Here is a 27397-nt window from a genome sequence, read left to right as displayed (position 1 = left end):
GAGCCCCATCCAGCCTGGCTTTGGGCATTCCCAGGGATCCAGGGGCATTGGGCAGGTGTCCCTGGCACAGCGAGGCTCTGCAGGAGGAGGGCTCAGCTGGGACACCCAGAGCAGCATTTGTCCAGGCTCTGCTTTTGGCAGCTTTGTCACTCGGCTTCTGGGGCACACAGGAGCTGAATTCCCACCCAGCCCTGGAGCCACAGCGGGGTCCTGCTGGCAGGGGACTCCTCCTCCTCCTCTGAGCCGTGCCAAAGCTGCTCCCACTGCTGGGGGCTGGAATCGGCCCAGGGGAGGCTCCAGCTCAGCCAGGGAAGCATCGGCAGGGGCTGCTCCTGTTTCCAGCACAGGGCAGAGCCAGGGAGCTGGATTTCCCTTTGCATTTCCTCATTACCCGTGTAGATAAAACAAGGTGGAAAGCAAAATTCTTTTGTTCCACACTCTGGCTTGGCACCTCCCGTGGTTTGACCCTCAGAGGAGCAGGAGCTGCTTTGTTCATTTGGGGCTGTTTTCCTTCCTCCTGAGCTTGTCTGGACATGGGGGAGTCACAGCCCACAGCTGTGCCCATCCTTGGGAAAAGCAGCATTTGCAAGAAATCATTTTCCCAGCCTTGGAGGTTTTTTTTGCACAGACTGGAGACCCTTCCAGGCTCAGGCCATGCTGGAAGAGCCTCTCCTGGTGTTAAACCAGGAGTTTTTCCAGGAGCACAGAGCCCTGGGAAGCTCTGTGGTGCTGCTGGTGCCAGTTAAGCATCCCAGGGTGGGAGATGATTCCCAGGAGCAGCTTCACAACACCACAGGTGGCTGCCCAAGGACAGTGGGAAGGAGGAGGAGGTGCATTAATCTGTGTCAACTGCTCTTTTTCCTGTGTCCAAGAAATCAATAAATTCTAGCTGGAAATAAAATCATTACTTGCGTCCTCTCGTGTTCTAGCTCAGCACAGAGCTGGAGATGCCAAAGGAAAGGGATGTGGATTGTTCCAGCTGGATTTATGGAACAGCTGGAGCTGTGCCAGGGCTTGGCATGGAGCTCAGGGAAAGGTTCTTCCCCCCGAGGCTGCTGGCACTGCCCAGGCTCCCCAGGGAATGGTCCCGGCCCCGAGGCTGCCAGAGCTCCAGGAGCGTTTGGCCAGCGCTCTCAGGGATGCTCAGGGTGGGCTTGGTGGGGTGGCTGTGCAGGGACAGGGCTGGGCTGGATGGAGATGGTGAGACCCCACCTGCAGAGCTGCCCCAGCCCTGGAGCCCAGCACAGGGAGGAGCTGGAGCTGCTGGAACCAGGCCAGAGGAGGCACCAGGATGAGCAGAGGGATGGAGCAGCTCTGCTGGGAGGAAAGGCTGGGAAAGCTGGGATTGTTCACCTGGAGAAGAGAAGCTCTGGGATGACCTCACTGTGGCCTTACAGGACCTGCAAGAAAGGAGCGAAATAATTTCCAGGGGCCTTGAGGGACAGGAAAAGGGGGAATGGTTCCCCACTGACAGACAGTAGGCTTAAATTGGATATTAGGAGAAATTTCTTCCTTGTGAGGGTGGAGAGGCCCTGGCCCAGAGCAGCTGTGGCTGCCCCTGGATCCCTGGAAGTGTCCAAGGCCAGGTTGGATGGGGCTTGGAGCAGCCTGGGACAGTGGAAGGTGTCCCTGCCATGGGAGGGGGTAGAATGAAATGATATTGAAGTCCCTTCCATCCCAAACCAGTCTGGGATTCTGTGAAGAGCAACAGATGCTCACAGTGAGGTTTGAAGTAACCCCGAGGAGGGAGCACAGGCAGGATTTTTCCTGCTCAAAAGAGCCACAGTTGGATCCCTTGGAGCATCTGAAGGGAAAAGCACAGAGGTGGCTGCACTCCCAGCTGGGGACAGAGGTCCTGCAGCTGAGCCAGGCTGGAGAAGTGGTTTGTGCCTGTGAGCACAGCTGAGCAGAGAGCAGCTGCTGCCCTGAGGCTCCCAGGGCTCTGCCCAGCAGGAATGCTGAGCTTTTCCAGGAGCCACGCACGGGCAGCGAGCACAGCCCGGCTGTCAGGTGTTTGCAGTAATGGAAAGAAGCAAACAAAGCCATTCAGGGAACAAATGAGGATAAATCCAGGCACTTTTACCTGCTCACAAACAGCCTGCCAGCTGAGGAGCTGAAATGCAACCCCCTGGAGAAGCTGGAGCATCCAGGCGCTGCTGAAGCTGCAGTGCAGGAGTGGTGCTGGAGGTGCTGGAGGGCAGAGAAGGGGTGTCAGGGAGCTCAGAGGGGTGGAAGGTTGGATAAACTGGGCCAGGGAGGTGCACACTAGGGAACCAGGTGGGAAACTGCATGCCCAGGTCCATGGGAATGAAGAATATCCTGGTGTCCATCCCTGTGTGCTCCCTGCTGCCCAGACTGGGACTCAGCCTGCAGCAGACTGGGTCATAGGCAGAGCCTGACCTGTGCAGCCCCAATTAGCTGGGAGAGGAGCTGTGCAGCTAATGAGCCCGTGAAGGGATTTATCTCAGCCCCAGGCACCGACACTGACTGTAAATTCCTGGCACAGGCAGCAGCTCCCTATCGATCCCAGCAAGGCCGAGTGCTCCCCAGCATAAAAATCACAGGGAAATGGGATTTCTCCATGAGATTTCTTTGCTGTTGTTGCTTGCATGCCTGTGAGACCTCCTCGTGCCCAACGTGGCCAAAAGCCACCTGCAACAGGTGACATTGGTGGCATTGGAGGTTGTTGACAGCCAGAAATTGTCACCCCTTGGAGGGGGATGTGACTTGTGATGGCAGCAAACTGGTTAGGGGGGAAAAAAGAGAAGGAATAGATCCTGAATTCCATAGGTTTCAGTGGGAATTGTGGAGAACAGGGAGGAGAGAACCTGAGGGATACAGTGGAGCCCCTGAGACCAAAGGGAAGAGCTGTCAATTTTTCCTGATACCGTTTGCAGGAATGAGGCACTGGCAAACACTCTGGGTATCTGCCCAGTTTAACTGGTTTTCTTGAAATAAACTGGTGCTAGAACATTCCAGAAGGGCCAAAGGGAAGGAAAAGGGGTCTCAGTCTCACAGCTGGGGACAGGGTGCAGAGGGGCTGTTGGAGCTGCAGAGGATTTAGAGCCCTGTCCCCAGCCCAGCCCCCCAAAGTCAGGAGCTTGGAATTGATTCCTGCTCTGATTCCCCCTCCTTGCAGCCAGGCGTGGTTGGTGCTGCTCAGAGCGTGGGATGAGGAGGGGATAATTAGCCCTGAGCCTTCCTCTACCTGCAGGAGGCTGGAAGGAAATTCTGAGTCAGACCAAAACAACATTTAGAAAATGTAGCAGGCCCAGGCAGGATGATCAGTGGCTGGTAATGACAATTTATCTTGTCGCATCTTGATACCTCCTGTTGTAATGTCCTCCCTGCCTGGTTTGCAGGGAAAGGGCATCCTGTAAATCTCAGAGGCACTGGGAGATACTGTCCTTCTCACTTCACAGCCTGGAGAGGTGCCTTGAGCTGGAACCTGGCAGGCAGAGGCACAATTCCACCACAGAGCACCTTTGCTGCGCTGCAGGGAATTTGTTTCCATCCTCATTCAGTCCCAACTCCTGCCAGGGAACAACTCCCACTGCCAGCATTGCCACTGCAACCATTTTAAACAATCCTACAACCCGTGATTCTCTCCGGGCTGATCATCCCCACGCTGGCACACCCAGAGGAAATTCATCTTGCACCATGGCAGGTTGCAGGAACACATAATATTTCTTCCCTTGGGAAATCCTGCAAGGGTACCAGAGAACTGGGTACAAGGAACTGGTACTGGGAACTGGTACTGGGAACTGGTACTGGTACTGGGAACAAGGATGAATAAAGCCCTGCAACCCACCTGGGAAGCAGAGTGGATTTCTATTTTATAGACAAGATAAGGGACATTTTTAAAAGTTCCTGGGAGCTCAGGAAGGTCCCCAAGAAAGGAATAAAGCCCAGGAGTCGCAGCTCCCCGTGTCCAGGTTTAACTGGTAAATACAGCAGGTTCAGTCAGCTCCAGGGGAGTTGTTTCCATCTTTTCCCCAGGAGATGCTGAGCCAGTCAGACAGAGGCACTGCTCTGCAGTAGCTTGAGCATCAAAGGAGAGAGGAGAGAGGTTTACAGGAGCGTGGCTTAATTCCCAGTCGCCTGTCAGCTCGGAGCACGCACACGTTCAGCTCTCACAGCCCGAGTAACTGATAAGAGCTCGTTTATTAATCCCTGGTAACTCAATCTGCCCTCCCAGCCCCAAGTGCTGAGCAGAGACGATGCCCTCAGGAGCCGGAGATCAATTTAAATTTCCAGAGCCTGGGTCCTTGACTCACTCCATAATGCCAGTGCTCCTCAGAATAAGCAGGGAGTGGATTTTCTGTCACATCCCCGATCCCAGCTCCCCTTCCAGCAGTGCTGGCTGCCACATCCTGCTGTGCTGGAGTCATGGACAGGAGCCGTGCAGGGGGACACGTCTGACCAGTGCCCTGCTCCCACCCCCTCCACAGCCCTGGGATGGATCCTCTGGCTGCTGGTGCTTCCTGCAGCCCCATCTGGGGGGGAGCAGGGACTCCAGGGCTCTTTGTGCTCATCCCTGTTGCACACTGCAGGAAAAGCTCCCTTGGAAGTGGCAATTCCAACAGAGAGCTGAGGGTCAAACCAGACTGGAGGATGAGGAAAACAAAGTCACTGACGTGGCTCAGGTGACACAGCCACAGAGGGGTGGGAGGCAAACCGGGTTAATGACTGCCTGGTTAATGGCTCACATGCAAATCCTGATTGCTGCTCCTGCAGGGGCCTCAGCGACTCCCAGCACCCCTGGACTGGGTCCAGCCCTCCTAGCTGCACCTCTCAGGGGTCTCCTGGAGAATCAGAGCCCTGGAAGGGGAGCTGGCAGCAGCCCAGCACTGCTGACACTCTGCTTCAGCAGCCCCCAAACACTGCTGACCATAAACTCTTTCATTCTGGCACTGCAGGTTCTGCTGCTCAATAAAAGCAAAAAAAAAAAAAAAAAAAAAAAAAAAAAAAGCCATTTATGAGGGAACAGTCAATAAAGTGAGACTTGCTTATCACAGCTGGTTAGGAGTGGTTGGAAACTGCACCCTCTGGAATGGTGAGGGGTCACTGTTTCAGGACAGCTGCAGTGTCCTGGAGCAGAGGTCCCTCCTGCAAGGCTGGGACAGGGACCCTGACACATTCAAACACCCCAGGTCATGGCCACAAAGCTGGAAAATGGATGTGGTCACTCTTCCCTCCTGGCCTGCTGGAGCTCCTGGGGCTCAGTGTCCCCTGCTCTGCATTTCAGCAGTGTCAGCCCATCAAGAACCTGCTCTCAGCTCAGGAGCCTGGGGGTACAACAGGAGGGGGGTGCTGGGGTCACCAAAACACCCTGGTGACACCTGAGTGCACAAGAAAGAAAAAAGGAGAGGACGACAGCTCAGATGAAATGTTTGCACTTTTATTCAGGCCCTGAGCAGTGACAAACCCACAGTCCCTCTGCTCCCCTGCACTGCCGTGTCCCTCCCAGCTGTGCCCTGCAGCAATGTCACCTCAAGGCGGTCCCCTCAGAGAAGGTGACACCCTGATGCTCTCAGCGTTCTGAGGCATTGACAGAAGTGTCTCTTCCCCAGGTCTTTAGGGAACCTCAGCTCCTGGGAGCTGCTTTAGCAGGATCAGTGGAGAGTGAGATGCCCAGGCTTGAGCTGCCGTGGGTGGACAAGGTGCCTCCTGAGGATCCTCTGGAACAAATTCTTCCTGGCTGTCGCCACGGGGAGCTCCAGGGAGCTGCTCCTCGGACAGTCCATGCCCAGGAGCCTCCTGTCCCTCTTCCCTCCCTCTTGGCTTTCCAAAGCCTCTGTTATTCGGATGTCTCTGGCACATCTGGGCAGGGGAAGCCCTGCTGGGGTCGGGCTGCTTCCATCGTCCTTGTGACCGCTGGCACGGCGACTTGGCTGCTTGTGGTCCCTCTGGCTTCCTCCCATCCCGGAGTCTTCCTCAGCAGCAGGAATCCCGAGATGTCTGCAGCTGGGACGTGTCCTGGCAGCAGGACCCCGAGCGTGGCCTGAGCCCGAGTGAAAAAACGCCTCCTCAGCGGTGACCTGCGGGCTCCGCCCCAGGGTGACAAAGCCGTACGGCGTGGTGACCTTGGGGAGGTGCGGCAGGGACAGAGCTGCCCAAGCAGTGGGGTCTGGGTTGGCGCAGGATGAGTTAAAAGAGGATGAGTTAGAGCCGTGCTCATCCTGCACCGCTGGGTCCCAGCTGCTCCTCCAAGCCGTCCCCTCCAGCTGCCCTGTCCCCTCCTCCGTCCCCTTGCCTGAGCATCGCTGCTTCTTGTGCGTGTCCAGGGACGGGATAACAAACTGCGGGATGCGGTCGGGGGTCACCACGTGGAAGAAGATGTCGCTGGAGCCTCTGCCCTGGAGTGCGGGGGGACAGAGCGCGCCCCGCCAGAGGGACATGGTGGCCCCGAGGGCTGGCTGGGCAGCGCAGGGGATTTATGCTCCGCGGCCACCCCCGGCTGGTGACGCGCGGTGACGGCACCGCCGGGTCCTCGCCAAGGTCCAACGACCGCCGGGGCGCGGGGCAGGCGGATGGAGGGGGCAGGTGAGGGGACAGGTGAGGGGACAGGTGAGGGGACAGGTGAGGAGACAGGTGAGGGGACAGCTGAGGACACGGCGCTGCCGCTGTCACGCAGGGCCACCGGCTCTGTCACCCGCGAGGCGGCGGAGAGGGGAAGAGCCGGAGGAGCGGGATGAGTCACCAGCCGTGGGCATCAGGTGGAAGGAAGGGGCAGCCGAGAGCGGCAGACAAACACTTCAGCTCTGTCTAGCAAAGCTCCCGTCGGGAAACGCTCCGGCCCACGCGACTCCCCGGAGCCAGCGGCAGCTTCAGCCACCGCACCCCCGGCTCCTCCTCCAGCCCTGCCGGGGCCGGGGCTCTGCGCTGGCTCCTTCCCGCAGCATCCCTGTGCTCCCATCCCGCTGCGCTGGGAGTGAGGGGGGACAGCCACAGGCAGTCCCCAGGCCATGGGGAAGAGGCTTTGTGCCTCCCGCAGGAGGGAGGATGAGGAGGATGGAGCTGTTCTCTCGGCTTTGCCTTTCCCCCTGTGCAGCGGGGCAGGGCTGGGAGGGGTTTCCTGTCACTCTCCCCCCAGCTAAGGAAGCTCCTGCACTCTCAGGGGGATAACGGCGGCTTTAGGGTGGATCCTGCTGGGAAAATGACGCAGACAAGAAAAGCTCTGTGCGGGCACAGAGCAGGGGGATGCAGAGGGGCCTCCATCATCTGGGATCCAGTTTCTCCCATCCCTGAGGGGCTCAACAGAGCAGGTTCTGGCATCTGATCACCTTCAGCTCTTTGCACCCGCACAAAGCAAGGGGGGACATCTCAAATCAGAGCCTTGGCAAGCTCCAGGAGGAGACGTCAAACTGAGAGAAAACAATCCCCTAACTGAGAGCCCTAAATTGAGGCCCCAGTGCTGATAGCAGGGGAGCCCCCACCTGAGGGCCCTGGGCTGCCCCACCAATTAGCAGAGCCAGCAGCTCGTCAGGGTAACGAGGAGCAGATGAGGCAGGACCTATAAGTACCCTGAAGACCACAGAGGGGTTAAGCCAGGTTTGTGTCCAGTCTAGGCTCTATGGAGCAGCCCCCAAAGCAGGTCTGGCCACTGCCCAAGGGGTAGCCTCTGCTGGGGTCACTCTCAGAGCTGGGCTGGAGGCTCTGACCTTTCTCTTTCTCCCTCTCCAGATGAGGCCACCCACCAGCAGCGATTCCTTCTCCAGCAGGTTCCTGGACCAGATCCTTCAGCTCAGCTTGGTCAAGTACCCAGTGAGTGATGCTGAGGCTGGGGAGGGGGTGGCTAAAACCTCAACACTGGCAGTTTCTGAGGGTTTTCTGCCGGCTAACTTCTTTTCTTTCAGTCTCTTCACATTATTAGACATTTCTCCCTGTGAGGGTGGGGAGGCCCTCGATCCCTGGAAGTGCCTAAGGCCAGGCTGAATGGGGCTTGGAGCACCCTGGGATTGTGGAAGGTGTCCCAAGACAAGGTGTGGGTCCTTAAGGTCCCTTCCCACCCAAACAATTCCATGATTTTTCCTCTGCTTTCCTCCCTATCCCAGCCTTTTCTCCTTGGCCTTGCCTTGCTCCCCTTCAGCTGTTGGTGGCTGCAGCATTTCCATTTCTCTCCCTCTCTGAGCCAGGAAAAATGGGAGAGTTTTGGGAATAAAGGACAACCCAACAGGTCCTGGCTAAAGTTGGTCCCAATCTCAGCTCCATGCTGGCACAGAGCAGAGTTTAAGGCTTTCCCTGAGGGCTTTAAACACCTTGAAGTTCTCCCATGTGCTGATGGACCTCTCTTTGCAGCTGAAGCTCCTTCAGAAAGCATCTGTCTGGATTGGATTGGTGCTCCCTGTCGGGACCATCAGGAGCAAACTCTGCCCCCCATCCCAGTCCCCCAGCAGGCCTGGGCTCCTGGCCAGGAAGCGCCGGGGGAAGCTCCTGCGCCTTCTGCTCTCTGTGACTCCCACCAGGATTCAGAACCTCCTGGGCTACCTCCCAACCGACTGGGGCCAGATCAACATGTCCAAGGGTAAGAGCTGGAGCCTTCTGGAACATCTGGAGGCTTTGCAGCTGGGAGGAACACAGCATGGCATTCCTGCAGGGAGCTGGGGAAACCGCTGTGTTTGTTCTGGCTGTGGTGATTGTGCCTCCTGTGAATCCCTGCAGAGATCCGGGAGGCTCCCATCAACCCAGCCAGCAAAGCCAGCAAGAGGAAGAGGGATGATGTGGCTCTGGAGCAGCAGGAGTCCTGGTTTGTGGTGCTGGAGAGGGATTTGCCGGAGGATGACTCTGAAGATGTCTCATATGAGGTGAGATGTTGTGGCTACTGAGCAATTCCAAGATGGCTTGGCCTCTGTGTGGGCCTAGGGGTGTTCCTGTAGAGGAGTTTGCAGAGGTTTCCTTCCCTATCCCCTCTTTGAGGGCACAGGGTGTCCAAGGAGCACTTGACCATCACCCCAGCACTGTCTGAGAGCTTGGGGGTGCCCCACTCATCCCTGAAGTTTCCCTTTGGCCGATGTCCCTGCAAGGCAGCGCCTCTGCCACCCTTGGCTGTGGCTCGCAGTGCTCTTGGGACAGGACTGGTGTGTCCTTCCCCACGCTGTTCCTTCCTCAGAACCTCCCTTTGCCTCTTTCCCCCCAGCCCTCGGAGCTGGAGTCGGACAGTGACGAGTACCGGTCCCAAAATGACACCGACCTGGAGCTGGAGGAGCATGGTGGGATCACCATGCTGGAGCTCTCAGATGTCCCGGTGAGTGCTCCTGCTCCGTTCCTGGGGACAGCATCAATCCTGGGCTGCAAGGATTCACCTCAGCGCCTGGCTGCAGGAGGAGGGAGCCTGGGGTTGCTCTGATCTGGATTCCATGAATCCCTTATGGATTTTGTGCTGCTCTGACCCGTGTCCCTGTGCCACACAACCCCCAGGGCCCCTTGTTGCCCCCAGAGTTGGGAGCAGAGGATCCAGCTGTGACCAGTAGTGGGGGAGATGATCCAGATGTGGCCAGTGGTGATGCCCAGAAGCCACGAGGGGATGAGAGCAGTGAGCAGGAGTCTGACACAGCCTGTGACACCAGCTCATCCCAGGATGGGGTAAGGACCCTTGGGACAATCCCAGCCTCTGGGTGTGGGGCAGGGGAAGTGTCACAAGTCCCCTGGATGTCCCCAGGCTTGGAGCCTTTGTCACAGAGCTCTGCTGCCAAGGGAAGGGGTTGGACGGGCTCCAGTCCCTGTGCAGGGACATGGCCTCAGTCCCCAGGGGTTGGTGGGGTGGTGCTGGGTGTGCCCAGTCACCAGTGTGTGACAGCAGTGCCAGGTGCCAACTTTTTGGCACCTCTGACCCAGGGCCACTGCCAGCAGGTTGCCACAAGCCTTTCATGACTCCCTGCCCCGGGTATTTTGCAGCAGAAAACAGGGGGAGGATTTGTGGGAATTCTTCACCACAAACAGCTTTCCCCCCTCACTGCTCTGGTCCCAAAGCATTGCTGGATGCCCTCCTCATTCCCAGGAAGCTGCTGCCCTGGGAAGTGGAGGGTGGGGAGGGGTTGCTTTGTCCCCAGTGTCAGTGAGGGCAGGCAGTGCTATGGGGAAAATCTCCTGTTTTCCAGGAAAATTAGGAAGCCTGACTTGTGCACCTGGACCTTCTGGGGCTGCAGTGTGCCTGATTCCCTGGGACAGCTGTGTCCCTGAGGAAGATGTCCAGTTAATTGCTGTGTTCATGTTGTTTGTTTCCTTTTTCTGAAGTTTATAATAAAATCACCCTATTTTTTCACGTGAACTGGGCTCTATTGGCTGTCCATACCTGGAGCTGGCATTACAGGGTATGGGGCTGCCAGGGAGACTTCTCCCTCTGATTCCTCCTGGGGAGGGGGATGGCTCTGGGAATGCTGGAATGTGATGGGAGGGGGAGAACTGAAGGTGCAGAGAGGTTGGGCAGCACTGGGGCTTTCCATAGGGCAGTCCCTGAGCTTGGACACTCAGGCTGCTCCCTGGGCTGGCTGGTGCCTCCAGGGAATCTCCTTCTCTTCTGGCATCCCCAAGAACACTGGAATAATCCCTTAGAATAAAACAAGGAATTTAACACAAAGGCTGTGTTTTGTAGTGAGCACTTTAAGATTTTCAGTTTGTATTTTGTCTATTTTACCTGGGAGTTGTGCACAGAACTTCTCCCTCTACATCAATCCTAGGAGCCATCCTCTGAGGAAATAGGGATTTGGGGGCCTGGAAAAGCAGGCTGGGATCAGGAAGTGCCTGAATGTGACCCAGAGCTCTCGAGAGACCTGAGGTTGCCCAGTGCTGGAGCTGTTGCCTGGATCAAGTCCCAAAATCTGAGGCTGCAAAGAGAGCAGCTCCTCCAAATGTGGGCGAGGGAATGGGAACAGCTCAGGGGGGTTGGATCCTTTGCTCAGGGCATGCCTGGAGGCTGTGTCTGGCACCAGTGCCTGGAGCTGGCTTTGTGTGGGAATCCACTGGGATGACAATGCTCCAAGTGCTAAAAGGAACCATGGCACCCTCCAGCAGGGATGTGGGGCTGAACGAGGTGAGACCTCAGTTTGGTTTAACCAGGGTGGGCCAGGCCAGCTTAGAAATGCTTGTGATTGTGTCTGTGCTTGCCCCAAGCCTCTGGAGGAGCAGAAACCCTCTGAGGGGACAAAGGAGTTGAGCTGTCCCAAGATCTGTGGGCTGCAGGAAGGAGTGGGAGTTCAAAATCCCAGCGAGTTTGAATGCAGGTAAGGGGGATGGAGGGGCCCTCTGGCCCCCAGACCCTGCTGGGATTTGGGATCTTAATGTCAGGTTTATTAAAGGCTGTCCTGCCTGTCAAAGCAGCCCCGTAGTAGCTTTTCCTGCTGGATTTCACTGATGTTTCCAAAGCCTTCTCTGACCAGTGAACTATGGAAATAAATCACATGGATTTCATTTTCTTCATGGTGGAAAAAAGAGGCTCTTTATTCCCATAACTCCTTTTTATACAGTTTTACAGGCTTCATGTGTGACTCTAACTGGTCAGTAGATTTCTTGCTAATTACTTTTATTGGTTAGTGACAAGTTATTCTGTGTTCATTGGTCACTCAAACTCTTCCTGTGTATATGCAGGGAAAGTTGATTGTGAAAGACAGTTTTTATTTTTCTATCTAATGGTGTAAAAACAGTTTATACAGGTGCAAGTTGTTTTTTACCCAGGAACAGATTGTTATGTTAATGAACTGCTCACACCAGGATTGCTTTCACTTGGGAACTTGCAAAGTGCTGGCTTGACTTAGAAGAAATGACAGACCAGCCAGAGCAGGCCTGATTTTAAAAGGCTTTTCTTTACAATTTTTCTACCTTACTGCAACAGTGAACCACTTAAAGGTGGAAATCCTGGAGCTTTAAACTTGTGGCTGGGTCATGACACCTCTCCTGGAGCTGCAGCCCTTGGACTCCTCCCTGGCCCTCTAAAATTTGCTTTATAGCTCTCACCAGAGATCCAGCACTGGCTCCTTGTGCCTCTGCTCCAGCAGGGCATGGTTTGGACCAGGCAGGGCTGGTTTTCTCTTGGTTTGGTTTTTGTGCACCATTAACAGTGCTGAGTGATGAAACTCAAGCATTCACAAAGCTGCAGTGCCTCGTACCTGGTGTTATCTGTAGCCACAACAGCTCTGCTTTCATTACTGCTGAGTAACAGCAAGAGTTTTTTTTTTTGTTAAAGGTTGATAAAGGAGCTGATCCTGTAGCTCTTGGATATTATTCTGGGCTCAGCATTAATTCAGGTGCTCCTTGTCTGTGTACAAGAGCTCTCCCCTTCTCTGCAGCAGAAATTAATAAAATATCCTTGACAAAGCTCTCTCTGGAATCTGGCCTGGCTTTTCGCCTTGCTCCTGAGCTTTAGGAGCCCTGGCTGTGGGGATGAAGGGCGAGCTTAGCTCCTTGCCTGGGGGTCAGGCTGCAGAGTGATGATGTTATGTGGTGAGGAAGGAAACAGCCTCTGAGCTCACCTGCAAATTAATTCTGAGCTCCCCAGACCTTAAGCCCTGCTTTAGGAAGAAGAAACCTCCTCAGCTGAGCGTGGAGGAAGTAAATGGCTTGGAGAAGCAGCTGCAGAGTTGTTTGATCCCAAGGTCACCCCTGAGTCCAGCCCCAGCAGGTGGGTGCTGCCTGTTTGTGAGGAGGAGGAGTGGGATGATGGCCCTCAGTGGGTGCAGGCTCAGCCTGGGGGGTGCCTGAGGGTGGCACTGGCTGTTGGTGACCTCAGGGGCGTCACCACTGAGCTGCTCAAAATGCTGTTGGCATATGAACCATGTCCCTTTGCAGAAGGATGGGAGTGGTTCATCCCAGAAATGCAGGTTTGGGGCTAAAAGGCTGTTTGGGGCCATTTAGTGGGGCTGCAGCTATTGGATGGGATCTGTGTGATACTTTGGGAACTTTTGGTTCCTCTCCAAGTCTGGGTGAAGCAGGGCAGGGATGGGAGAGTGTGTGCTACCCAATCCATGAAGTCCCTCTGAGCATCCCTTCCCTCCCTCTCCTGGTTCCTGTTCTTCCTTCCTGGCCTGTGGGGTTTTTTGCCTGTTTTTCCCTGCAGAGTGAGGAGATGGAACACAGGGACACCGAGTGGTGTAGCCCCCTTGGTTTGGTGTTGGAGGGTGCCAGGAGCAGCCTGATGGAATAGCTTATTGAATTTTGGTTGGATGGGGATGCACTAAGCCCTCCTTGGCATTTTAATTTCCAGGTGTGAAAAACACGCTCATTCTCCTGTGAAAACTTAGTTTAATAAAGGGCAATAGGAGACAAAGACAAGCAAAGCAAAAATTATGGGGTGCATCTTGGTACTCAGCCAAGAGCACACCATTACCTTTGGGACACACCGTAAATACCTTTTCCCTTACATCAGCCATTGCATATTCATAGACCCTTATGCATAGTAAGCTTTTTCCCCAAACTAGTTTACATATTCCAAGAACTGCTTAGCATGGCTCCTCATTGAGTCTGCATTTTTTAGAGCATGCACATTCCTTGGCTGTGGTTTTAGTCCTTTTTTTATCACCTCCAGGTTTTGGGCCTTGGTCTTCACTGTCTTCAGTCAGTGAGTGCTGATAAGTGGCAGATGTGTACAGGTGTCCTCATCCTGTGTTCATGGGATGTTATCCCATCCCAGCAGGCATTTTAACACAAGCACACTTACATCAGCTATGTCACTAAGCTTAATTAGCAACAGAAATAAAAACTATATATTTATAACAAACTTACTTTAACACCACACATATAAAATCCATTTTAATATTTGCGAAAAGCCAATATTACAATCTGTATCCATAACACAGGGGAAAGGCTGTGGGCTGTGCCCAGCTGATCCTCTGCTGCCCCTGGGCACAGCCCTGATAGCATCCAGGCCCACATTTTGTGTGATCGCCCTCACCCTTCCCCTCAGTCCCTGCTCAGGAGCAGATTCCCTCCCTCCATCTCTGTACCCCCTGGAAATCTTGAGTTGCTGCTTTCCCAAGGCCCCACTTTTCCTTTTCCCGGGGCCCAGTGCTTTTCCTTGCCCTGCTTTTCCTTTTCCCAGGGCCTGGTGCTTTTCCTTTTCCCATGGCCCTGCTTTTCCTTTTCCCAAGGCCCGTCGCTTTTCCTTGCCCTGTTTTTCCCTTTCCCGAGGCCCTGTTTTTCCCTTTCCCCTGGCCCTGCTTTTCCTTTTCCCAAGGCCTCGCTTTCCTGGCCACATTTCCCTGCCCCTCCTGCAGCCCAGAGGGGCTGCCATGGTGGGAGCCCTGCAGGATGTGGGTCCCAGAGCCGAGCTCTGCACCCTCCTGACCTCCAGGGCCCGTTTGGCCTCGGTGGCTCTGAGGGTGCCACCAAGGCTGGCCCTGTGTCCTCGGCAAGGGCCACCAGAGAGTGAGGCAGGTGCTGCGGGAGGATGAGAAGGAGGGGGAATGGGGAGAGAGGGAGAAATTGAGGGGTTAATGCCGTGTTTGGGGGATGGGGAGATGAGTGGGGACCTTGAGGGAGCCTGAGGGATGAGCAAAGGTGACCCTGACAGTCGGGGAGCAGCGAGGACACATGGCCCAAGCAGCCTGCAAAAGGCTCAGACCTGTGCCGAGGGAGCTGTGTGGGAAACAAATGGCTTAATTGAGGCGAAAACGATCATAATTAGCATGAACCAATCCAATTAGAAGCCGGGGGCGGGTTGCCTTGGGCCTGGCGTGGGCAGCAGGGAGGGCTGGGGGTTCCAGGGCTGGGACAGGGGGTGGCAGGGGGTCCCCGGGGCTGGGGCTCGTTAGCATCTCCTCCTCCTCGGGCTGCTGGCCCTGTGCCCTGGCCAGAGCCTAATTAGGCTGGAGCGATGGATTAGGCAGGCTGTGCTCAGCCAGGGGGGAGCAGCAATCGCTGCCGCTGTCAAGGCCGCTAATGGAGAGGGGCAGGAGCCCCATTCCAACCCTGCCCCAGGGCTGGAAGGAGCATTTTGCAGAGGACAAACTGCTCCAGTCTGTCCTTTCAGGTCCGAGGGGCTGTGGGAGGGGGGACATGCTCAGCTGCAGCCCTGGCATGCTGGAAATAGTGATGTTAAATATTAACTGTGAGATCTGATGTTACAGCGGGAATTTCTTTCCTAGCAAAAAAAGATTCAAAGGGCTCATTTCCAGCAAAATCATCTTTATGGGTCATGATTTTAGTTACCAAATTTTCCCCGTTTTGGGAAAATGTGAAGCCACAACTCTTGTCACTGGGTTTCTCTTTCCTGTTTAGTCTCCTGCCCCTCTAGGAGTTACTCCTGGAGGAATTCATCTTCAAATCCCCCATTTCAGGAGTGGGGGCAGGCACTGAGCACTGCCTGAACCCAATCCCTGCCTTTTCCAGCCCCACCTTCTGTGCCCGACTGCTCCCACAGTGTGGAAAGCAAAGCAGGAGAGTGGGAACCTCTGTGCCTGGTGTGGTCCCAGTAAAACCAGTAGAGCCACCAGCAGGAGGAGCAGGCAGGTGCTTCTGTCATTCCTCAAAACCCTTGGGGGCTCTCAGAGCCAGGGAACTCTGTCCTCACGGGATTGGGGTAATTTGGGGGTCTCTCTGTGTGTCCTGCTCAGCCTCCAGTGGTGATCCAACCCCTCCCGGTGCTGTCACCTGTGTGAGGTTCCTGCCTGCAGCTGGTGACAGCTCCCAGTGATAATCCTGGCTTTATCTTCCCCCGTGACAGCAGCAGGAATGAGGGAGGCTGTGATGTGTCCCTGGGGAGCCCAGTACCAGCCCCAGCCCGTGGGGAGCTCCAGCTACCCCAAACCCAGCAAGTTTTACAGCTGCAGGGGACAAACATCTGTCCCCATATCTGCTCATCTCCCAAAGCATCACGGATTCGGGTTAGGTGCCCACTCCTGGGTGCCTGGGGAATGATGTTGTGCCTTTCTGGGGGCACAGCACAGGGCTGGGCAGGGACAGGGCAGGTGCTGGCTCTGCTTCACTCAGGGATGTGCAGGGAGGGACCAGCCCTGTGTCTCAAGCTGGCCTTTGGGGTTTTGCACATGCCAGGGAGGGATTTGCATCAGGGCTGACCCTGCTCCCTGTGGGTTATGTGGATCTGGGAGCCCAAAGATGCCTTGGACCAGCTTAAGCAGCGTTTTACCCCTGAGGAGGGCTCCAGCCATGTGTGTAACTGGGAGCAGATGGTGCCAGCAGTGACAGAGCACTCTGGCCATCCCCAGCATCTCTGGACACGGAACCATCCCCTCAGAGGTGCACAATTCCCAGCCCAGATATTTTTGGCCAGTGAGAGCTGTGAATGTTGATGTTTTCCAAAGGCTCTGAGCCCATATTTGTGCTGCTGCCCTTGTTGGCGTCTCCAAGCTGTTGGTCACAGTTGGGTGGCAGGGAGGAACTGGTGCTACAGCAGATGCCATGGCTGGGCTGGCATCCAGCTGAGGCCTGGAGATTTGTTGTGTCACACTGTGGGAAAACTGAGATGGAAAAATGAAGGAAAAGTGGTATCCAGCAGGCCAGACCCCCCCCCACCCCTGCAAATAATCCTGCTGAGCAGAGCTGAGAGCTGAGCTGTGCCTCTCTCCCAGTGTCTTTCCAGCTCAAGCCCAGTGAAAGCTCTTGGAAGCACAGCTGGGAAGGGCAGCATTAACATGCACATACATTAGGTGTGACTCAGCCCACAAAGTAGAGTCATTTTCAGGTCTGATTATCCTCAGCCCTGCGCTCCCCAAAACTCGCTGGTTTTGTTCATATTTCATTTAAAGATGCTGCAAGATATTAGCTTGGAAAAATGGGAGGTGACAGGAGAGCCTGGGAGCTATGGATGGTTCTCATCCCCACCCCACAGAGGGAAGGAGGGATGAGCTCAGTGCCATCAAGTTGAGCTGCTGGTGCCAATGTGTGACCTCCTGGTACCTGTGCCCTCGAGGGGCCTTCAGGTGGGGGGTGCAGAGGAGCCCCCAGGGGTCAAGGATGAGCCAGTCTGGAGAAAGGTTATTTATAAGATTATGTAGTGATGGGGAATGATTTTAAACTGAAAGAGAGGAAGTTTAGATGGGATATTGGGCAGGAATTGTTCCCTGGCAGGGTGGGCAGGCCCTGGCCCAGGGTGCCCAGAGCAGCTGTGGCTGCCCCTGGATCCCTGGCAGTGCCCAAGGCCAGGCTGGACAGGGCTTGGAGCAGCCTGGGATAGTGGAAGGTGTCCCTGCCATGGCAGGGGTGGAACAAGATGGTTTTAGAAGTCCCCTCCCACCCAAAGCATTCCATGATTGCACTGAGTTTCTTGGCCCTGGATCTGCCTGCAGGGGAAGAGCCACCTGTGGCTGGTTCAGGACACCAAAAAGGATGGGAGTGTAGATTGTCACCTGCCCCCTCCTTGCTGTGACACCCCCTTCTCCCCAGGGACCTCCCTGAGAGCTGTGGATGCTTCTCTGCCCAGAGCAGGTGACCTGTGCTCCTGCTTTGTCCCCACATCCCAGCCCTGGGAAGGTGAGACCGAGGCAGTGTGGAGAGGCAGGAGAGGCTGCAGGTCACTGCTCTGTCCCTAAGAGACCCTGGCTGGCTCAGCATCCTCCCCTCGATGCCATTGCTGCTTCCAGGAGCTCCCAGCACCTGCCCCATCCCTGCAGAGCTCAGTGGGCACTGCTGGGACCTCGGGGACTGCTGGCAAATGACCAGAGATGTGGCATTTGGTGACACAGGTGGGCATGGCAGTGGCTGGACTCCATGATCTCAGAGGGGCTTGCCAACCTTTCAGATTCTGTGACTTACAGCTCCCAGCTTTATCACCAAAAATGCCTTATCAGGAGCAGCCCCCAGCTAAGGAGGCTTCATGCCCACGCCAGCCATGGAACTGCCCTGGTTTGAATCTTCTGCTGTACTTTCCAGCCAGGCCCCTCACAGGCTCCAGGGTTTCCAAGAGAGGGAAGGAATCCAAGGGCCACCTCCTTCAGCAGCAGCAAAGAGCAGCTCCTCCCACCTGGTTTCAGGTTTTTAATGCAGTTCCCAGCAGAGGCAGAACATGATCTGCTGACACCAACCCCAGCCCACCCACACCCCCAGGGAAGGAGGGGGCTCCTCTTGCTGCCTTCACTCAGGAATGAGTTCTGTCCTTGGCTGTATCTCACTGGGGGATCAGAGGCCAGGAGCTTCGCACAAAGATTGAAACAATCCCATTCCTGATGTTGATCAGTCATGGAAGGTCCTGCGTGGGGAGGGACCCTCAAGGATCATCAGCCCAGCCCTGTCCCTGCACAGACATCCCAACAACCCCACCCTGAGCATCCCTGAGAGCGCTGGCCAAACGCTCCTGGAGCTCTGGCAGCCTCGGGGCCGGGACCATTCCCTGGGGAGCCTGGGCAGTGCCAGCAGCCTCGGGGGGAAGAACCTTTCCCTGAGCTCCATGCCAAGCCCTGGCACAGCTCCAGCCCTTCCTGGGCTCCTGTCCCTGGCCCAGAGCAGAGATTGGAGCTGCCCCTGAGGACACTTCAACTCCCAAGAGAGGCTATGACAAAGCCCTGTGACACCTGAATGACCTGAGGGACCTTGTTGGTCCCCAGAACTTTGTAAATAAATGTCCAGGTGCTGCCTCAAGAGAACAGAATTGCTGGGGCTGAGCAGGAGCTGCTGTGGGAGTGTTGGAGGTTCAGACCCTTCTCGATGTCACTGTGGCTGCTCTGCCCTGTTTTGGCTGACCCTGCTCCTCCTGAGACTTGTAAAATCTCCCCAGAGCCTTGGAAAAAGGAGAGATTCCACTCTGGGCTGTGCATCTCCCAACATGGGTCCCATGGGGATGGGACCATTCCCTGTTCAGTGGCCAGCATCCTCTGGGGGAAGATCCTTCCCTGGTATCCAGGAAGCCAAGGAGTGTCCCAGGGATTGGGATTTCATCTTGGGCTTGTAGAGGCTGAGGTGTGCAGAGGGCTGGGGGAGAGAGCAGCCCCCATGCATTTCCCCTCCATGCAGGCAGCCCAGAGCAGATGTCCTCCCACCAGCCGTGCATCATTCATGCAAGAGTGCTCCCTAGCTGATAAATCATGTTGGAGAGACAAGACACAATGGGGCTTTTAATTATAGAAACAATTAGCAAGGATTAATGACAGCAGTGGTGTGACGGTGTGGTTACTCCCAAAGTTTAACGAAGTTAAACAGTTTTTGTCAGACGTGGGGAGCACTGAGATGCTGCCTTGGGTGTTGGATGCACCTCAGCACTCACTTCTCTTCCTCTCAGTGAGAGACAACTGGGGGCTTCCCAGGGCTTCAGTGGATGAAGCCTTGGAGGGGTTTATGGGAAGGGACCAGGCTGAGTGAGGGGATGTTGTTCATGAGGGGACACTGAGGTGGAGCAGAGCCTGGAGGTGGCCCAGGCCCTGTGAGGGGGAGCAGGGATAGCTCAATGTCACCAGCCCATGGCCAAGGTGGATGTGTCCCCAGGCTCCTGTGATCTGAGCAGGGGTGCTGCTCCCCACAAACACCTTCAACACCCAGGGTGGCCCCTGATACAGCTCCAGCACCAGCATCTCTGCACCTTTCAGAGCCAAGGATCAGATCCCCCCTAATCATGGAATGGTTTGGGTTGGAAAGGACATTAGAGATCATTCCATTCCACCCCTGCCATGGCCAGGGACACCTTCTGCTATCCCAGGGTGCTCCGAGCCCAGTGTCCAGCCTGGCCTTGGACACTTTTAGAGTCCAGGGGTAGACACAGCTTCTCTGGGCAACCTGTGCCTCCTCATCCCCAGCATACAAAATTCCCACCTGCTTCCCAGACTCAAAAAAGCTCCCCAAAACCCCTTTTCTGCCTCCCAGCAGCTCCATCAGCTGATCTTGGGGCTGGGATCCAAGTTTAATCTGTTTAGGAGACACCACCAGAACCAATGGCTTGGGAAAACACAAAGTCAGCAGTAGCTTCCCTTTGCCTGCAGCCCTGGCTGTTCCCCACAGAAGAGGCTGGGAACAGCCTGCAGGGAGCAGGGACACAAACACAGAGTGACAGGAGGACAGCAGACACGTTGGGGTCACCGGGGTGGCCGCAGCTGTCAGTGGAGGTGAGGTGGCACAAGCCACACCAGCCTGGAGCCTCGAGCTGCCCTTCCTCCTCTGTGGGATGCTGGGGTGGGATGCTGGAGTGGAACACGCAGGGGGATGCTTGGATAGTGCAGGTGAGGATGGGGGCTGGCAGGGGCTGCTCCAAGGGTTTGGCTGCTGGGAGGAGAGAGCATTGGCCTGAGGGTGATGCCCCTGTGAAGGCTGATCTAGAACAGACTAGATGGAGTTAAAGAATAAAGTAGGGATTTATTAAAAGGCCTCAATGGATCCACCTTGGGCAGCACAAGAGCCCAGCCAGGGCTGCACCCCAGGTAAACCAAAATGGTCACAAAATGCACAACTGCTCCCAGGGGCTCTCACTTTGATCAGTTCTGCTCCATTTGCACATTGGAGTTCATTGTCCAATTCCAGCTCCAGCCCATGCAGTCCCATCCTTGTTTTTCTCTCTTCATTCCACGTTGTTGATGCTCTTGGGCCTGAGATTTGGATCATTTGTCCTTGGTCCCCAGCTGGAGAAGGAATTGTTTTGTCTCCCTGCTCTATGCAGAGAGCTTCCCATCCCTTCATATGAAGCCCAGAGCCACACACTAAAGCAGCACAGAATGTGAAAAAAGCTAAAACCTGAGGCATCAAGGGAGCTGAGTCTATCTCTCCACTGCTGAATCCCCCTGGTACCTGCCCCATGCCAGGACCCCGTGCTGGGAGCTGGGCTCGGGGCCCCTGGGAGCACCCTCTGCTCTGCAGCACCCCCACCCTGAGCTCAGGCCTTTCCCAGGAGGACCCCAAGGTTTGGTGCAGGATTTACCCCAGGGCAGAGCAGAGAAACTGGAGCAGAGCAAGGGCAACGCTGAATTCCACGCGGCTCGGGGGTGGAGCAGCCAGCAGACAGGCTGGACCACGCTTGGCCCAGGTGCCTCACTCCTGGCCAGTTCACCCAGCATGGCCTGCAAAACCCATTCCCAGTGTTCCTGCCTGCTGGGGGATGGCTGGTGGGGAAGGTTTCCCAGTCCAAGCTGTCTCCTGCTGGATTAATAATTCACAGAGCGAGGCAGGGCGCAGCGACCTCCACCCCTCTCGCATATCCACGGATCCGGGAGCTGCTGCCGGAACGACGAGCAGGGACAGGATGATGGGGACCCTTGGGCACTGCTGCCCATCCTGCCAAGGCCATGAGGTGCAGGGAGATGCGCCAGGAGAGCGTCTCTGGATCCCTGTGCAAGGTACAGTTCTTGTTTCCAAACATTTTTTCCTTCCATGGAGGACGTGGGTGGATTTGTTGCCTGTGGAAGTGAGACACTAATAATGCTGGCTGGGTGCCAGGCCTGTTCTCACCTCCAGCACTGACAGCTCCCCCGAATCCTCCTTCCAGCCCCATTCCATTACAGTCCCCCCACCCCAGAGCCCCCCTGGGGATGTGGGAACAGCCAGGAGTGCCCAGAGCCCAGCCCTGAGCATCTCCTACAGCCCCGAAGGCTGCCAGAGGGGCTGGAATTGCCTGCCTGGCAGCTGCCAGCCTGAGCCAATTCCCACAGCATCAAGCTGGAGAAATTCCTTCATGCTCCAGAGCCACATCCAGCCACATCCAACCCCGTTCAGCATCAGGGCAGCCAGAGCATTCTGGAACCTGCTCCTGGTCCCTGTGGAAAGCACAAGGAATGAGGGCTCTTCTGGGAGGCAAAACACATCCAGCACTGTGGAGCTTCAGAAGAGCCTCTCAATATCTGGCAACAGCTGGATTCCCTAGGAGAGAAACCATCATCTTCATCCTGGTGTTGGCCAAAGCCCCCGGAGGCTTTGGAACCACAGAACCACTGAGGTTGGAAAAGATCTGTGAGATCACCAAGCCCAACAATTAATGATGATCCAGCAAATTTGAAGCTGTTCCCTGTGAACACATTTCCTGTTTAAAACCTTTTCCCTAACCATGGCAGCCTCCCCATCCCAGCTCTTAGATGGGCAGGGAAATTAATAATGTGTTCAGCCAGGAAAAGTTTCCCAAGTCTTCCTGGTTACTGAAGGATTCGTCAGCGATCCTCCCTCCCAAATTAGACCTTGTAGACCCCCCCGGCTGATGAATCAGCTCTGCCATCACTGCATCCCAGCATAATTTGTCTTTCAACCTAACAGCTCCCATCCCACTCCAAGGACGAGGAGCAAGAGTAGGCAGCAAAAAAAAAAACCCAGGACCCCGTGTGCTGGACTGGGGAGAGCAGGAAAAGATGGGGACAGGGGGAACTTCTTCCTTTGCTGTTTGAGTTCATATTCTGGATATGATCCATGTGAGGACAGGGAAGAAGCAGAATTTTAGGGACTGGCACCTCCTTGCCTCAGCATGGCCCTGAAGCAGGAAAGGGACTGGGAAGGGCGCATCCCTCAAAGCAGAGGGCACAGCAGAGGAAGGAAAAACCTTGAGAGCCTCCAGCAGGCAAAGGGACAGTGTGTTGTCACCACTGTCACCTGCCAGCTACACCTGGGCACAGGTAAGGGGCTGGGCAGCTGCTGCTGGGAGGTCACTGAGCCCACGCTCGGGTGCAGGTGCTCTTCTCCAGTTTGGTGCTGTGGGTCCCTTCCTTCCCAGCAAGGGGACAATCCTGGTGGTGACTGGGGACATGGCCCTGAGCCACTTATGCCAAGTGGCAGCTTTTTTTTCCCAAGACAGCACTCTGGAGAGTGACTGGTGGGTCAGACATGCTGCCAGCTGGGAGGGAGCCACCAGGAGAGGCTGAGGGGGATGTTCCTGGCTGGTGGCCCCAGTGAGATCCCTCCTGCCCTGAGTCCAGCGAGCCATTCCTGAGCCATCCCTGGGTGAGAACCTGGCCAGAGACAGGCACGGATTTGGGGGTTCTCAGGTGCAGTCCTGTTCAGATTCCCTGGGGACAAGGGGCCCCGACCCTTGCACAATGGCCCCATCCCTGAGCAGGAACCAGCAGCTCCCAGAGCTGGGAGCTGATGAGGCCAAGCTGATGAATGAAGGGGATTAGAATGTGCTGTCTGCAGGTCACGGTAACAGAGGGACACGGGGACATGGGGACATTTCCATCTGGAAAGTGCAAATGCCATGTTTGCCGTCCGTGGCACTGCAGTGCCTGGAATTCTAATCGCTCTAATGGTATTTGAAAAGGAGCTGGGAGCTGCTGGAGGGATTCGATGCCACTCGCAGATAAAGGCAGGAGGGAGGGCGAGAGAGATGGGGGTGGAAGCGCGTTCCTTCCGCACGCTGCGGCTCAGGGAACGTGGGCTGGATTCCATCAGGAGCAATTTCCTCGCGGGGAGGCAGCGGAGTGGCCGCCCCCAGCTCCTCGAGGGTGGGGGAGCGCTGGGATCCCACCGGGAGCGGCAGCACATGGATCCATCCCTGAGCTCGTTCAGGGATGGGGAGGCGACCTGGGATCCGGTGAGACAGGAATCGCTGGCAAAAAAAACCACCGTTCACTGGTTCTCATCTGTGCGGCTGGAGGAGAAACTGAGAGGAGGCTCCTCAGGGGCTGCAGCTCCTCCCGAGGGGAGGCAGAGGGGCAGGGGCTGAGCTCTGCTCTGGGCCAGGGACAGGAGGCCAGGAAGGGCTGGAGCTGTGCCAGGGCTTGGCATGGAGCTCAGGGAAAGGTTCTTCCCCCCGAGGCTGCTGGCACTGCCCAGGCTCCCCAGGGAATGGTCCCGGCCCCGAGGCTGCCAGAGCTCCAGGAGCGTTTGGCCAGCGCTCTCAGGGCTGCTCAGGGTGGGCTTGGTGGGGTGGCTGTGCAGGGACAGGGCTGGGCTGATGATCCCTGAGGGTCCCTCCCAGCTCAGGATATCCTGGGATTTATTCCCCACACCTGATGATTTATTCCCCTCGACCAGTGGGCCCAGCATTGCCCAGCTCATTTTCCCGTCCTGGCAGCTGCGTCGTTTCTGTTTGCTCTGCTAATCCAGGAAGGTGCTGCAGGTACCAAGATCCACTGACAGAGGAGCAACTGCCAGCCCCAGTTCCTCCTCCCCACCGTGATCCTTGGCTCCACACCAGGCTGCTGCCCAGCCCTGCCCAGCCAGGCAGGGTGGCAGAGCCACCTGTGTCCCCAAGGGCCCCCTGCCGGACTGGGGAGCAGCCCGGGGACAGTGCAGTGACAGGGTTGGGGTTGGGGGAGTCCCTGGCATGGGAAAGCCTCACGTTGGGGCCCCTGCTCCACCCAAAAGCAGTGGGGAGCAGAACATTTCAGGCTCCAAATGCAGCTGCCCCAGGCTGCCTGAGCTCAGGGGTTTTGGGGAGCGGGTGGCTGGGCTGTGGGGTGCACTCTACAGACGATCACCTCAGATTTTACCCCCAACATTTTCCCTTCTTGTCCACTTACTATTATCTTATTTTTATCAGGGTTGGGATGAGCTTGGCACAGTAATGGGGACATCCTGGTGTGGATGGGCAGAACTATCACAGAATCACAGAATATTCTGAGTTGGAAGGGACCCTCAGGGACCATCAGCCCAGCCCTGTCCCTGCACAGCCACCCCACCAAGCCCACCCTGAGCATCCCTGAGAGCGCTGGCCAAACGCTCCTGGAGCTCTGGCAGCCTCGGGGCCGGGACCATTCCCTGGGGAGCCTGGGCAGTGCCAGCAGCCTCGGGGGGAAGAACCTTTCCCTGAGCTCCATGCCAAGCCCTGGCACAGCTCCATGACCACGGACAGGGGAGGGATCTGGGTGTTGTGCAAGCCCCCCTGATCTCCAGCAAAGAAGGGATGGCCTTGCAAATGGGACCTGGGGTGGCCTAATTTGTGCAGCAAGAGAAATGCAGGCTGTGCTGAGAAACCAGAGATAATTTGCTTGATCCTTCTCTGAGCAGGGAAATGTTAGGCCGGGTTTGAGGGCTGCTGAGCCTTGCAAAGCTCCTGCTGAAGCCAGCTGGGGCTGGATGGTTCTGCAAAACTGGCCCTTAAAAAAGGGAGGAAATCCTTCTTGGGTGGAGTCTGTCACCTTGGGGTGACTTCAGTGCCAGAAGGGACACCTGGATCCAGACATGAGGGCTCGCTTAGGGGTTGCAGTGGGAGGAAGGGCAGGTGAGGATCCCAGCACTGCTGTCACTTGAAGCCCGGCAGTGAGAGGGGAAAGGTCCCTTTCCCTCCTGCTTGGATGAAAACCCTTCACCTGATGGTGCTTCTGCCTGGCACAGCTCAGAACAGCAGGTTCCTGGCCAAAGAAACTTCCATTGTTATTACCAAATATTTATTAAAAGTAACTGGGCTTAGTCACGGGCTCAGGCTGTGTGTGCAGAGCGGGGCCACCCGCCCGGGGCTCTGGCAGGGAACACGAGGTGGGACTGTCCCCCCTCAGGGGTTCCTGCTCAAAATAAACAGATCTAAAGTGCAGACATGGAGACTTTGGGGTCAGGGCAGACAGGGCTGGAGGAAATGGGCTTTGGAGGGGGAACCTGGGGCTTTGGAGGGGGAACAAGAGGGTTTGAAGGGGGAACAAGAGGGTTTGGAGGGGAACAGTCCCAGCTCTGTGCACAGCAGGTCACAGATGTCACTTGTGGTGTGGCAGCCACTCTTCCCTGTGTCCCCCAAACTCCACAGTGGGGCTGTGCCCCCCACTTTCCATGCTTGAGTCCTGCCAGAGTGCACACCTGAGGAGAAACTGCGTTTTTGGGTGTGATGGGTGACCAGGCCAGAGTGAGCTCATGGGACCTCCTGGGCCCACCTCAGCAGGGCCCTGCAAGAGGGTGGCTCCAGGCTGGATGGAGGGAACAACACAGGGTGATGTCCCTGGGGCACAGTGCCCTCCAGCTGTGCAGTGTCACCCTCCAGTGATGTTTGGGGCACTGCAAAACCTCTGGTCAGCACAGAATAAACCCCCAGCTCAGCCCTGGGGGCCAAATCGTGGGGACCAAATCCTGGGGACACTGCTGTCCCCAGTCCCTGTGGTGTGGCTGGCTCTGCTCAGGGGCATTTACGGCTGGGGGGTCTGGGCTGCCAAGCCAGGACTGGCTCCCTGGCACCCCCAAGCCCTCGTGGCATCAGCCCAGCACCAAAGTGGGCTCCCCAAAACCCAAAATCTGTAGGACCACGTGGAGTGGGAGCAGCCAGCTGGCTCCTTCGAGGAGCCCATCGAGGTTCCCATTAGGCAAAATTAATGGGCACCAGGAGCCTGCTCTCACCACGTGGCTCCCACTGCTGCATCCTGAACGGGGACAAAAACCTCTTGGGCTGTCACTGGAGCTGGCAGTGCTGGAATGCTGCATTCAGGCTGGCAGGGGACCAGCGTGGCCAGCAGCAGGAGGGGCTGGCAGGGACCTGCAGGCAGGGAGAGGCTCTGGATCCTGGGATCAGCAGGGAAAGATCCCTCACTTCACCACAGAGGGCAAACTGGGGGCAAAAGGGACTTTACTTCTCACTTTGTTGGAATTATTTTTCTCCCCTTGGCACGTTTCAGTCAAAAACTCTTTGGGATTTTGAGTGTGTGCCAGAGCAGCTGTGATTTTTTTATTTCTCTCACACTTCTTTTTTTTTTCCCCTAAATCATTTTGCTGAGTCTGTGTGAAAATGCCCCAGAAAGCAGCAAAACTTGTCAAGACACTCCCAGAGCTGGCTCACTTGGAACAGAATCTCCAAGGGCAGGGACCCTCCCTGGAGCACGGGCAGCCCCAGGGTCCTGCCACTTCTGTGTGTCCCCCCAAACTGGGGCACAGTTGTGCTGGGTGGTCTTGAAGGTCTCTTCCCATCGTGATGATTATATGATTCCATGATATTTGTGTTCCCAGCTGGCACCCAGGTGGCCCCATTCATCCCAATCCCGGTGCTCAGCAAGATTTTGGAGGTTTTTGGTGGTTTATGGGTCCCCATCCTCATTTGTGGGGCTGCTATCTTTTTTTAGGGCCAGGCTCTTGGGACAGAGGTGACAGGTGGGGGTAAAGCTCCCTAAGGAGGGGTCTGGGTCCCATCTCAGCCCCCCAAATGCCACAGCCCCTGGCAAGGACCTCCTCCCCAACCTGTCCCTGGCTCCTGGCCTAAGATCCCTTTGGATTTATGCTCATATTGAAGCCAATTTGAATTAATTGGAGCATGAGACCAAGGGCCCCATGGGATTCTCCAACGTCCAGTACCGGACTCTGGCTTGGGGAAGCAGAACTGGTCACCTCAGCCTGGTGCTTTTCCTCCACAGCTTTGTCCTGTTCCTTCCTCAAAGCCCAAAATGATGCCAGAAGGGCACTGGAGTTAATGGGTGGGGGAGAGAGCCCAGCAGGGGAGCAGGGCTGAGCCAAAACCCACGGCCCAGGCTTGAACCACAACCTGCCTGTTCCCTCATCCAAGTCTGTGCCTTGTTTTCCCCCAGAATTAAATAATGCCATGCAGGGGGCACAGTAAGACAGAAATAACTTGATTTTCTGGTGAGGTGCTTGGGGAGGGAACAAAGCAGCCCGCTCCAACCTGGGGCTCCCCCAGCTCCCCCAG

General features: G+C 56.2%; 2 protein-coding genes across 3 annotated transcripts in view; both read left to right on the top strand.

The window, feature by feature from the left end:
- The first annotated feature begins 6664 nt into the window (after nucleotides 1–6664).
- On the top strand, nucleotides 6665–10242 carry LOC128819457 (uncharacterized). 2 transcript variants are annotated; one of them, XM_053999625.1, is made up of 7 exons: nucleotides 6665–6719; nucleotides 7687–7767; nucleotides 8302–8527; nucleotides 8665–8807; nucleotides 9140–9247; nucleotides 9421–9585; nucleotides 10101–10242. In XM_053999625.1, exons 2-7 carry the CDS (start codon nucleotides 7687–7689, stop codon nucleotides 10107–10109), a joined length of 732 nt encoding a protein of 243 aa, XP_053855600.1. In that variant the 5' UTR covers nucleotides 6665–6719; the 3' UTR covers nucleotides 10110–10242. The 2 variants fall into 2 exon arrangements, with proteins under 2 accessions (XP_053855600.1, XP_053855601.1); XM_053999626.1 differs by lacking the exon at nucleotides 6665–6719 and having other exon boundaries at nucleotides 7651–7767.
- A 10788-nt stretch (nucleotides 10243–21030) lies between these two features.
- The window catches only part of LINGO3 (leucine rich repeat and Ig domain containing 3), a 33677-nt gene continuing 27310 nt past the window's right edge, over nucleotides 21031–27397 (top strand). Inside the window, exon 1 of the mRNA XM_053999618.1 lies at nucleotides 21031–21200. The gene's annotated coding sequence lies outside the window, so the exon portion shown is untranslated. The remainder of the gene's footprint in view (nucleotides 21201–27397) is intronic.

Source organism: Vidua macroura, chromosome 26 (genome assembly GCF_024509145.1).
Source record: "Vidua macroura isolate BioBank_ID:100142 chromosome 26, ASM2450914v1, whole genome shotgun sequence".
NCBI lineage: Eukaryota > Metazoa > Chordata > Aves > Passeriformes > Viduidae > Vidua > Vidua macroura.
Note: the sequence above shows the minus strand (reverse complement) of the source record. Positions and strands in the feature narration are given on the sequence as shown.